The 13,663-nt window shown below is 24.0% G+C and overlaps 1 protein-coding gene across 5 annotated transcripts in view; it reads right to left on the reverse strand.

The window, feature by feature from the left end:
- The window catches only part of LOC117171979 (SR-related and CTD-associated factor 4), a 62,097-nt gene that overhangs the window by 21,043 nt on the left and 27,391 nt on the right, over positions 1–13,663 (reverse strand). For all 5 annotated transcript variants that reach the window (XM_033359683.1, XM_033359681.1, XM_033359680.1 and 2 more), the window contains exons 9-11: positions 5,806–6,014; positions 1,196–1,373; positions 813–1,079 (exon numbers count right to left, since the gene is read on the reverse strand). In XM_033359683.1, coding sequence (XP_033215574.1) covers positions 813–1,079; positions 1,196–1,373; positions 5,806–6,014 — 654 coding nt within the window. The remainder of the gene's footprint in view (positions 1–812; positions 1,080–1,195; positions 1,374–5,805; positions 6,015–13,663) is intronic.

Genomic DNA, 13,663 nt, shown 5'->3' on the forward strand with positions numbered 1-13,663 from the left:
AAAATATATGTATCTCAATTTTTTCTAGTGTCGAATAGTCTTAGTTATTGGCCGTTGAAAAGCAGTGTACCGGTAGTGGCGTTTTGGCCGTTTAAGGGTTAACAAATTATTCAAACAACGGTTGAAATCAAAATTGGACAAAATTTTTATTCTAAAAATTTTGTAAAATTCCCGGTCAAAAAATAAATTCACTGTCATTTTGCGGGTTTTCCCTGTCTCACAAAAATTTTCGGCTATTTCCCGGTTTTCCAGGTATTTATTTTTATGTTCGAAATAGTTTATAAACTTTTTCAACAGCACGTTTACGTATTTTAATGACTACAAAAAATTAATAAAAATAATATAAAGGAAGAGCAAAAACTTGGAGTTAAAAATATTTTATATTAATTTCAATTCTTATTAAGACTTTCGAATGAAACAGAGTTACAATCTGGAAATTCTCAAATTTTGAACGGATTTAAAATCGTATCGTCAAATAAATTATTGTTCAGCTGTTTTTTTTTATACTTAAAGTACAGATTCAATTTAAAAATAATTTATTATTAATATTTACAGTTGATAAATTAAAACTGTTTTTTATCAAAAATTTTCAACTTCAAACGCTTTTAATTTTTCAAATATTTAAGACTGAACTTTAATTGATAAAAACAAAAAATTTTTAAATCGAATTTGTACAGATTTTTCTTCTGAAAATTCGGAAAATTCACGGTCAAGAAATAAATTCACTGTACTTTCCCGGTTTCAGAAAATTTCACCCAGAAATTTAACTGTTTTTCAAGAATTTTTCAAATTTAACGGGGGAAAAAACTTACGTGGAACGTTGGACATTGGAAATCCCGGTGGCATCATTTGCATTTGAGGATTAGGCGGTGGCAATAAAGGAGGTGGAGCCGACGTTGGAGGCCGTATCGGAGGTGGTTGGCTCGTATCCAACATTTGTGGAGGTGGCTGATTATCATTCGAGGGTGTCATCACATGTCCCATTCCTCCTTCGTTCATCTGAATTCCAGAAGGAGGCGGCATTTGCATCGATATTTGCGAACGCATTCCTTCAGAGCTCATCGTGTGCTTTAGCTTGCCTAAAAAACGAAAAAGAAAACAAAAAAAAAAAGAAAGAAAAAGAGCAGAAAATCAGAAAATGTTCATCCATGTATCAACGTGTTTCTATCGAAATATTAAAAAAAAAAAAAATTACCCTTCAATCTCGGAGGTAACGTCTCCTCATCAATCATGCCACCCTCTTCTAAGAGTTCGAGCTCTTGCTCAGTGATGTTGTTTAATTTATTCCATGGAATATAACTAACTCCCAGCTCAACTTCCCAATAATCTTTCCATTCTTTTCCTTTAACTCCTTTCCCCGGAGCCCAAGCGAGCTGGGAAAAAAAGATATTCTCTATGAGTATTCTACAATTGGAGAAAAAGACAGTTTAAAATCAGGGTGTGCGATTCAGCGGACGATTTCAAATTCCCGGTAATTTTCGGGTTTTGGTTTTTCAATTTTTCCGATCAACTAAAAGTCACATATTCATGTTTCTCGCAAAATGCAAACATTTATTTTAAATTATGACGTTTTTTTCAAATATCCTTTAACACAAAAGAGCAAAAAATTTCAAGATTAATTAATTTTCAAATAAAATTATGAATTTTTAACTGGAATTTAGTGGAATATTAAACCAAACAGATGAATTTGCAATTAAAGTGATGAATATTCAACTGACATAAATGAATTTTTAACCAAAAAAATTAATTTTTAAAACAAAGGATTAATTTTCTACGAAATATTTGGATTTACAATCAAAGGAGACGAATTTTGAATAAAATGGTTGAATTTTGAACTAGAAAAAAAAAATTTCAATAGAAAATTGAATAGTTATCTTTTAGTAAAAAAAAACCTTTAACTGAAACGATAAATCCTTAACTGGAACAGTTGAATTTTAAACCAAAAAATGAGTTTTTAACTAAAAAAAAACCTTCAACTGAAAAAGGTGAGACTTTGAACAATAAAAAGATCATTTTTACAAAAAAAAAGATAAATTCAGAGTGACCGTTTTAATCAAAGAACAAAATTTCCTGTTTTTCTCCGGTTTGCAAATATTTATACCAAACTAAATGATTCAAAGTGCAACTCTTGAATTTTCAACTTTTATAATTGGAGTTATAAAATTTTTTAAATCCAAAAATTTTCTATTGAATTGTTCAATAATTTACACGTATAAACTGAAAGGTACTAACACTTTTCAACTGAATAATTTCAAGTTTAATGAATTTAAACTGGAAAAAAATTCAAAATTTTTGACATTCATAAATTATAAAGTTTAAAGATTTAGATTAAGTTTCAAAAATATAAATCCAGGTTAACATTTTCAATACTCTAAATTAAAGAATAAATCAATGAACCTTAAAAATGGTCAAAATTATATTATTCAGTTATTTTAGGCAAATAAATATTTTAAAATGTACATTTTTTTCAACTTAAAATTTCTTAAATTAGAATTTAAATTATTTTCATTTTAAATAGTTTAAGCATCTTTAAAAAACATAAAACTTGAATTTCAAAATCTTGAGAAATCCAGAAGTAGTTTAAATTTTTTTTTAAATTTACCTTTGTTTTTGAAATTTTTTCAAAACCTCTCAATAACTTAAAAAATTAATTGAATTGGTCCTACAAATTTTAATATATTCTGCGAATTTAAAAAAATGTTCTTAAAATTCGAATTTCTAAATAACAATTGATCACTTATTATTTTTAGAAACAATTAGAGTAATTTTAAGAGATATTTAGAAATTTGAAAAAGATTAAAAATTAATTTAGAACTAGAAATGATTTAAAATAATTTTAACGAAGTGTGGCTTACCGAAAAAATTTGGTTATACGTAACGAAATTTCGGTGCAAATACTCACAACCGAATTTAAAACAAAATGTAGATTTTTGCAGTTTACAAAAAATTTAGAGACTTTTTAAGAATTTTGAAGGGCTCCAAACGAATAAAATCTTTAAATAAATAATAAAATTCCTAACAAAATGGTTCTTCATTTTGAAAAATTATTTTAACAGAATATTCAAAAAGATTTTAAGAGAATTCCAATATTATTAAAAACAACCCAGGAAAAATTTAGGGATTTTTTTTTTAATTTTTAAGATTTCCTAAAAATTGTAGGAAAAATTTTATTCAATTTAAAATATGTTTAGAAGTGCTGAAATCTTTTTTCAAAAACTTCGTTCAAATTACTTGATATCATTTTAAGCTTTTAATTTTGAATCTTTTCAAAACTTCTAAATATCTCTTAAAATAACTCAAATTTTTTAAAAAATAATACGCGTTCAATTATTATTTATACATAAAAATTCAACAATTTCGCTTACAAATTAAACATTTTATTAAGTAGAACAATAAAAATTGTAACGTTAAAATGTTAAAAGCTTTTCGAAATTTTAACCATTCAAAGCTTTGTATGTCAAACATTTAAGGTTCAAATTGTTTACTTTTAAATATTTGGCTTCAATTTAGTCGTCTTAAATTATAAGTCAAATATTGCTCAATATTAAATAATTATCCTTTTTCCTAATCAAATTTTTTTTAATTAAATGGGTTAAAAATGGAATAATTTAGACAGAAAAAATATTTGTCATTTAATAAAAGCCTTTAATTACAAATTAATTACGAATCCGGAAATTCTTTAACTTTCAACGGATTTAGAATCGTTTTATCCAATCAATTATTTTACAGTTTTTAACACTTGAAGTGCTTTAAACGTTTTTAATTTTTAATTGTTAAGTCTTCAAGATTGCACGTTAAAATTCTTTATATTAAAAATATAAGCTTAAAAATAAAAATCTAAAATAGAGAATTTCTCAGGTAAAAGATTTTCGAATTACGCATTATAAACTGAATGATATCATAATTTAAAAATATATCAATTTAACAAATTATTTAAATAACGATTGAAATCGAATTTGGACTGATTTTTCTTCTCAAAATTAGTACAAAAAATTAATTTTCATTTTAAGTGATGAATTTTTAACTGAAAGGATGAATCCTCAACTGGAACAGTTGAATTTTAAACCAAAAAAGGAGTTCTCAACTAAAACAACGTTCAAGTGAAAAATTGAACTTTTTAACAATAAACAAAATAATTTTTACTAAAAAAGATAAATTCTCGACTAAAACTGAAATAATTAAGCTTCAAGTTTTGAAAAATCAATGTTCAACAAAAAAAGACGAATTTTCAACTAAAAAAGATCATTTTTCAACCAGAAATTCGATAATCAAATTTTCAGTAAAAAAATTAATTTTTAACAAGAGAGTTTATTGCTCAACCAATTAAATTTACTTCTAACCAAAAAGATGAATTTTCTACTAAATGATTAATATTTAACTGAAATATTTTATTTTCCAGCAAAACAGAAACCTTTTTAAACAATGATTATTAACTTTTAAAGAAAAAAAATATTTTTCTAGCAGAAAAGTCGATTTTTAAAGAAAAACGTCGATTTTTAAAAAACAAAATGTGAATTTTCTATTTAAACATACAAATTTACATTCAAATTGTTACATTTTGAGCCAGAAAAGGTCAATTTTCCACCCAAAATGAAACGTCTAAATTTTCAGTTAAAGAAATTAACTTTCAACTAAATTAATAAATTTTCAACTAAAATGATGAATCTTCAAATGGAATAATTAAATTTTATACCTACCAAAAAGATGAATTGTCCACAAATATAATGAATTTAAAAAAAAAAATAGTTTAATTTTTGAATAAAAAAATATCAATTTTCAACCAAACAGTGGAATTTTCATTAAAAAAAAGATCGATTTTTAGTCAGAAGTTGGATATTAAAATGATCAGTAAATAAATTAATGTTGAACCAAAAAAATAAAATTTTAATTAAAATGATGAATCTTGAATTTTAAAAAAAAAATAATAATTTAAAAAAAGAGTTTATTTCTCAATCAATTAAATTGATTTCTAACCAAAAAGATGATTTTTCTACTAAAATGATGAATATTAAATTGAAATATTTTAATTTTCAACAAAAAAGAAACATTTTCAAACAATGATATTAATTTTTCACGAAAAAAAATAATTTTCCAGCAGAAAAGTCGATTTTCAAAGAAAAACTTTTGATGTTTAAAAACAAAATACGTGAATTTTCTACTTAAACATACAAATTAACATTCAAATTGGTACATTTTGAGCCACAAATTACATAAAATTTCGAACAAAAAACAAAACTTTATCAACTTCACTCATTTTCCAAATTTTACCATTTTTCAATTTTTTTTTAAATTCAAAATTTGACTAATTTTCAAAAACCTTATAACCTTTACTAATTCGCAAAATGTTACAATTTTTCAATTTTTTTTAACTTAAAAATTCTAGTTTAATTTTTGAATAAAAAATATCAATTTTCAACCAAACATTTGAATTTTCATCTCAAAAGGATCAATTTCAACCAAAAAATCAATTATTAAAATTTTAAACATCTTTTTAAAATATTCAATTTTTAGTTGTAAAATTGATTTTCAACAAAGTAGTAGTTACATTTTTTTTAATAGATGAATTAACAATTAAAATAATTCTTCCAACAAAATAAATTTTTATCTAACAAAAGAGTTTAGTATTTAAACGCAAGCAGTTGAATTTTCAAGAAGAAAAAAAGTTAAATCTTATTATTATTATTTTTTTTAATTTTAAATTGTGAAAAATTTTGACTTGGATCGGATTTTTAAATTCAATTTCCGGTTGTTGTTTTTTCTTTGCCGGTCAAGTCGCCACCCTGAAAAAATGTAATTTACAAGTACCGTGATCGCTTTTGATTGCATTTTATGATTTTTCAGCTTCGTGAGAGCTCGATACGCGTCCTGTCTTCTGTTCATGCAGATAAAAGCACAGCCTCTCGGAGAAATTAAATCGATGCTAACAATATCTCCCAATTCGCCAAACGTATCGGACAATTCCTCCTGATGTACCAATTTTGATAAGTGGCCCACCCAAAGCGTCGTACTGCAAACTGTAAGACAAAATTATTATAATCACAAGTTCTATTTACAGTTACAGGGTTGCCACTGATAGGGGAATTATTTTACAATAAATTTACAATTTTGAAAAATAAAATGAGGAAGAAGATAATATATAAACATGTCAAAACTTTATGAAATATATGAAAATAAAAATATTGAGAAAAAAAAACTATTCCATTTGGTGTTTAAAAGTAAATTTTGTGAGTTGAGAATTCAGATATTTTTATTAAAATAGTTCTTCTTTAGAAGAAAATTAATCTTGTTAGGAAAATTTAATTATTTTATTAAAATTTTGTTTTTTGGGTTAAAAAATCAGTTTTTCAATTGAAAATTTTCAATACAAATTTCTCAAATGTTCAATTCGTAGTTTTGTACACGATTGGAACCCGAGATATATATTTTTTATAATCGTTCTTGTATTTTGTTAAATTTAGTGTTTTTTAGTAGACAATTAATCTTCTCGGTGACAATATTTTGTTGAAAACTCGTTCTTTGTTTGATTGAAAAGTAATTTTTTTAAATGTTAATTTAATTATTCGATAATTGGTTGAAAATTGATCTTTTATACTTTAAAGTTCAATTATTTGGTTAAAAATGAATCAATTTCGTCCAAGGTTAATTTTTTTGGTAAAAGATTAAGGTTCGTAGTTGAAAATTTATTTTCTTGAGTTAAAGGTACATCATTAAAAAAAAATGTATTTCTTTCGTTAAAAATTGATTTATTTTGATGAAAATTCATCTTGTTTTGTTTGAAAACATTTTTTTTTTACTGAATGTTTAACTATTTTATGTTTGACTTAAAATTTACATTTTGAAAATTAAACTATTTTGTTGAAAATTCACATAAGTATTTAGTGAAAAATGCGTCTTTTTTGGCGATGCATTAATATTCTTGATTAAAAATTTATTTCTTTTCTTGAAAATTCAACTATTTCCTGGAAAATTAATTTTTTGAATGAAAATTATTTTTGGTTTTTTTGTTAAAAACTGAACTATTTTGTTGGAAATTCTTTGTTTGATAATAATTTCCATAACTAAAAATTAATGTTCCATTTTTTGTTGAAAATGAATCTTTTTTTAGTTGAAAATTCAACTATTTAGTTAAAAATTCGCGTATTTTGTAGAAAATTAATATTTATGTTTAAAACTTAATCTTTTTGCTTGAAAGTTCGTCTTTTTTTAGTAGAAAATTAATCTTCTGAATCTATTTAGTTGAAAATGAATGTATTTCGTCAAAAGTTAATATATTTTTTTTGTAGAAAATGAAAGTTCGTAATTGAAAATTCATTTTCTTGGGTTAAAGGTACATCATTTTTATTAAACGTTCATATACGTATTTAGTGGAAAATGCAACTTTTTTGGTGATACATTAATATTCTTGATTAAAAATTTATTTCGTTATTTGAAAATTCAACTATTTCCTGGAAAATTAATTTTTTGAATAAAAATTATTTCTTGTTTTTTGTTAAAAACTGAACTATTTTGTTGGAAATTCTTTGTTTGATGTTTGAAAATAATTTCCATAACTAACAATTAGCGTTTTTCATTTTTGGTTGAAAATTAATCCTTTTTTAGTTAAAACTTTAACTATTTAGTTAAAAATTCGCGTATTTTGTAGAAAATTCGTCCTTTTTTGGTAGAAAATTAATCTTCTGAATCTATTTGGTTAATTTTTTTTGTGTAGAAAGATTAATCATTTTCGTTAAAAATCTCTTTCTGTGGCTGAAAATTTATTTATTTTGTGGAAAATTTGTCTTTTAGATAGAAAAAAATAATCTTCTTCGTTGGAAATTCCTCTTTATGGTTAGAAATTCAACTATTTGGTTAAAAATTCGGTTTTTGGGGTAAAGCTTTATCATTTTCATTTAAATACTTTTTTTTTAGAAAATTTATCCTTCTGGTTAAAAATTCATACATTTTGTTAGAGACTTGTCTTTTTTGGTAAAAAGTTTCTCTTTTTGGTTAGAATTTCAACCAACTTGTTACAAATTCATTTTTTGTAGGCAAAATTCAAATTTTAGTTCAAATTCATCTTTTTTTTTGAAGATTTAGTGGACAAATTTTTTAAATCTATATTGTTATGTTTGAAATTGAACTTTTTCGTTAAGAAAATCGTCATATCAGTTGAAAATTAATTTTTATACTAAAGAAATGTACTATTTCACCTTTGGTTTAAAATATAAAATTCATAATTAATTTTCTTAAATTAAAATATAAAACATTACATTTTGGTTGAAAATTTAACTTTTTAGTTAAAACTTCATATATTTTAAAATCTTCTTTTTTTGGTAAAAAAATATTGTTCTTGGTTGAAAACTCACCTATTTGGTTAAATTGACTGCCGAAAGACAAATTTTTAATTCAACGAAAAAAAAACGAGTTTTCAACAAAATAGTTAGATTTTCGAACAAAGAAATGAAGAATTTCATATGAAAATGATGAATCTTCAACAAAAAAAATAATAATTTTCTTCCAAAAGAGATAAATTTTAATCAGAAAAGTTGAGGCTTGTTAAAAAATCTAATATTTTTGGAAAACTTCGACTTTTAATCTTGAAAAATTGAATTTACAACATAAATAAAGGTAATTCTCAACTTAGAAAGCTAATTTTTCAACCAAAAAGATTCATTCTTCACCAGTAAATGCAAATTTTTTAATAAATATATTAATTTTAAAACAAAAATAGAATAGTTGAATTTTCAGTTAAAAGCATTAATTTTCAACACAAGAAAAGAAGAATTTTCAACAAAATAGTTCAATTTTCAATCAAACATATTAATTTTGATTTAAAATAATGAAATTTCAATCGAAAAAAATACACATCAACAATGTATTTCCACCTTTAACCAAGCAGTTTGCACTTTTTACCAAAAATTATGCAATTTTTATCAAAAGAGATGAGTTTTCAATCAAATAAATTAATTTTAAATCAAGTAGTTCAATTTCCTACCGATAACATTTTTTTTCAACGAAATACATAAATTTTCCAACAAATAAATGAACTTTTTACTACAAACATTAAAAACTTCAAATCCAAAATGAAGTAGATAAAATTCAAGTTAAAAAATTAATTTTCAGTGAAAGTTATTTTTCAAACAAAAAGATAAAATTTAGGACCGAATACTTTTAAACCCGAAAAGATAATTTTTCAAATAAAAACATCCATTTTTAACCAAGAAAGAATTTGGAATAGATACTTATTCTAAATTCTTCAACTAAAAAATACAAATTTTTCAACAAATAGTAGTATTTTAATTAACAAATTTGTATTTTTATTTTAAATAAAAAACAGTTTAATTCAACTAAAGAGGTGAATTAAAAAAAAATCGTTACATTTTTGACAAAGTAGTTCAACTTTCATCTAAAAAGTTGAATTTTTCAATAAAATAATTAAATTTCTAATCAAATAATCAAAATTTTTAACCCAAAAAGATGAATTCTGAACAAAAAATATAACAGTAGGCTTTTGAACTAAAAAGAATTAACTTTCAATGAAAAATAGTTTGATTTTTGTATTGGGTTCTATTAAATCAGTTCACATTTGAGCAAAAAAGGAAAAAAAGAGGAATTCTTTTAAAAGCCAGGGTGTCTAGCGATTTTTCGAAAGAAAATTCAAGGCCTTTTCCAGGTTTTCCAGGTCAAGAAATTAAGGTTTTCCAGGTCTTTTTTTAAATCAAATAATAAACTAAAAGTTTTTAATTTTTTGCGAACATAACAGATCTTTGTGAAATCTGTTGGGATATTTTAAAAGCTTTGTAAAGTGTTTGTAAACTTTAAATTTCTGTGACATCTTTGAAAAATATTTTAGAATTATTTAAAGCTTTTGTAAAATCTCTGAAATTTGTTGAAATCTTTACGAAATCTTTACAATATTTTGAAATCCTTCTTTAATCTTTTTTTGTGAAATCTTTTTTATTCGTTTGAAATAATTCAAATTTTTTGAAATCTTCTAACTTGGTTGAAACTTTTTGAAATCGTATAAAACCATTAAATCGTTGAAAAGATTTAAAATGTTTCCAAATCTTTCATATCTTTTGTGAAATTTTTTCAAATCTTTATGAAATCTTCTTTAGTTTTTATTCGAGAATTCTTTTCTGTTCCTTTAAAACCATGAAAATGCTTTAAAATCTTTAAAACTGGTATACTTCTTGAAATCTTGGAAATATTTGTGAAATTTCTCGGAAAAATCTCTTGTAATCATTTGAAGTCAGTCGAATATTGTGAAATTTTTTAAAAGTCTTTCTGATATATTTTACATTCATTTGAAATCACTGGAATATTAAAAATCTTTGTGCTATCTTAAGAAATTATTTTTAAAAATTTGAAATCGTTTAAAATCTTTAAAAATCTTGATATTCTTGAAATCTTTTAAAATCCTCAAGAATTCTTTGAAATATTTGTAAAGTCTTTCTGCAATCTTTTGTATTCGTTTAAAATTATTGAAATTTTTAAAATCCTTGTGAAATGTTTTGAAACCTTAAAAAAAATTTGAAATAGTTTAAAATCTTTGAAATATTTTGAAATCTTTGAAATATTTAAAATATTTGTAGCAACTTCTGAAATCATTTGAAATTCTCGTATTACTTAAAAATATTTAGGATTTTTTTACGAAATCTTTGAAACTTTTGTGGAATCTTTTGATATCTCGTAAAGAAATGTGAAATTGTTCAAAATCTTTGAAATCTTAGTCTTTATAAAATGTTAAAAATACTAAAAATATTTCGAAAGGTTTGACACATTTTTAAATCATTCTAATTCTGAAAAAAAAAACTGAATTAACATCGAAATTTTGAACTAATAATTTTTATAATTTGTAAGTTGAATATCACAACAACATTTATACTTCAATATTCTATATTAGCAGAAAAGAAATACTATAGCTTTTATTTGCGATTCATACAATAATTGGTACAGTCTACAAAAAGTCCCTTGAAATCTCTTGATTTATTATGTAATAAAAAAATGATAAATTATATCTTTACAAGTAAAAAAAACTATTCAGTAGCAAGATTTTTTCTAAACGAGATATCTCTTTCAAAACAGACTAAAAGTTTTAAATTTCTCTTCGCATTTCAATAAAATTACTGTTTTAAGAGCAAAAAAAAAAGTAATTCAAGTTTTTCCCCCGGTTTTTTCCCAGTTCGCAAACACTTTTCACGGTCAATGAAATTAAGAAAATGGAACACTAAAGCTGAAAAATTTTCCACTTGAGGTAATAAAAACTGAGCTGCAAATGAAAACACTCAAAGTGGAACTGTTACATTTTGAAATTTTAAAATTGAAATTTAAAAGTTTTTAATTAAAAGCTTCAACATTTTATTTCAAAATCTTGAGAAATCTAAAACGTGTTTTAAATTTGTTTTAAATTTAAAATTATTTTGGAAATATTTTCAGAACTTCTAAATTTCTGTCAAATCGAATTGAATTTTTTCTACAATTTTCAGAAAATTCTGTAAATTGTAGAAAATTTCTTCACAATTTGGATTCATAGGAAAATTAAAAATAATTTTTGATTTTGAAAAATTATTTTAAGAGAATATTTAAAAAGTTTTTCAAATATTTAAACAAAATTTTCAAAAAAGATTCAAGAAGATTTTAAGAAAACTTTCTAAGATTTGCATGATAATTTTCAATCTTTTTAAAACTCCTAAATATCTCTTAAAATTACTCAATTTTTTCTACAAATGTTTATTTGTAAATTCTACATCAAAATTAAAAAATTTCACTTACAAATTCAGCATTTTTCAAATACAACAATTAAAATTGTAACGTTCAAAAAATTAAAGGCCCTTCGAAACTTAAGTTTCGAACTTAATTAAGTTTAAGTTTTAACGCAAAAATCTGAAAATTCTTAAATTTTGAACTGGTTTAAAATCGTTTTGTTCACTCTTCATTACTTAAAGTACAGATCAATTTTAAAAAATTGATTTATTTATTAAATAAAAATGTTTTTTATCCAAAATTTTCAACATCAAAGGCTTTTATTTTTTCAAGTCTAAGAAAGCATTTAAAAATTCTTTAAATTAAAAATGCAAGCTTGAAAATAAAAATGTTTAAAGTAAAAAAATTTTGAATTACGTATTGTAAGCTAAGTAATATCATAATTCAAAAACATAAAAATTCAACTTATCATTTAAAAACTGATGAAATCGAACGTGAACAAATTTTTCTTCTAAAAATTTGTAAAGTTCCCGGTAAAAAAACATTTACTGTCATTTCCCGGTTTTTCCTGGCCTCAAAAAATTCCCGATCATTTCCCGATTTCCCGGTCCAGCGGCCACCCTGACCATAAAAAAATGTAAAAAGAGGGAAACAGGAGAACTATTTTAAAGCTCGATATTGAATAGTAATTTCCTATCATAAATTTCTACAGATATCATACATAGATAAATTAATTTTTTCTCTCGATAAAATCGAAAATGAGATTGATTAAGTGAAGCCTCGGCTGTAATAACGTTGTATCAAAACATATTTTCTTTCCATTGACTTCTATCTATAGAGTTTTTCTTTGAACTCTTTCTCTATTCCGCCGAAGGGCTGCGATCGAAAATTTTTTAATTTATTTCGGAATGAAACGTCAAAATAGTCGAGGTTATTTATTTTCATTTATTTCGCATCTATTTCAAAATTTAATTTAGAATTTTTGAATGATAAGAATAGAAAATTACATTTGCTTAAGAATAACGACAAAAAATTTCAAACTTGAATTCGACAAATTTCAATGAATAAAAATAAAAATAATTAGGTAAGATCATTCACAAATTTGGTCCTACACATACTGTAAAAAATACAAATATAATTTCTCGTTTTTTCATTAAAAGAAATTTTCAAAAAAGATTCGAGAAGATTTTAAGGGCATGTGATACTTCGTCGTGTGGTCAATCGGGTACAGTTCCACCGGTTTTTTTTTCCACAAAAATGAAAATTTTTAAAAATGTATTGTGCTAAATAAAAATTGTATACATTATTTTGAGGTTACGTCGTTTTTCATCTCTGCCTTTCCGATAATTTGAAAATTATTGATGAAATAAACGTTTTTAATTGCCTGCAAACAAGATTAGTTCCGGGAGATTAGTTTTATTTTTAAGTCCAAAGTTTTCGGCCAAAAATATTGTGTAGTTTGGAAGTAACGCTCGGGAGAATTGTAACACACATAACCTCGAAATATACACACGTTGTTAGCAAAATCAAAATTTTTTTGAAAAATAAACACAAAGAAAGTGTGCGGGGACGTCCGTTAGCATGTTCACTATCATTTCCCAGAATTTGACGACGAAATATTTCTTATCCTAGGAAAAAAACCGGGGGAATCTAACACTGAAAAAATCGATACTAATTCCGAAGAGCTATGTGAATTAATCACATTTTGCTAAATTAAAACTTTTTTGAATTAACCCACAAAAGAAGTGTGTGGGGACGTCCATTAGCATGTGCGTTATCACTTCCCAAATTTTTAAGACAAAATATTTATTATTCTAGAAAAAAAGCCGGGGGAACCTAAAACTGGTAAAATCGACAATTTTCTAAATACGAGGGTAGTCCTTAGAATGAAGTATAAAAACAATTTTTTTTGGGTAAATTTTTTTTTTATTTTTCAACATAATCTCCTTGGAGCTCTATACACTTGGTCAATCGCTTT

This window comes from Belonocnema kinseyi, chromosome 4 (assembly GCF_010883055.1).
Source record: "Belonocnema kinseyi isolate 2016_QV_RU_SX_M_011 chromosome 4, B_treatae_v1, whole genome shotgun sequence".
NCBI classification, from domain to species: Eukaryota; Metazoa; Arthropoda; class Insecta; order Hymenoptera; family Cynipidae; genus Belonocnema; species Belonocnema kinseyi.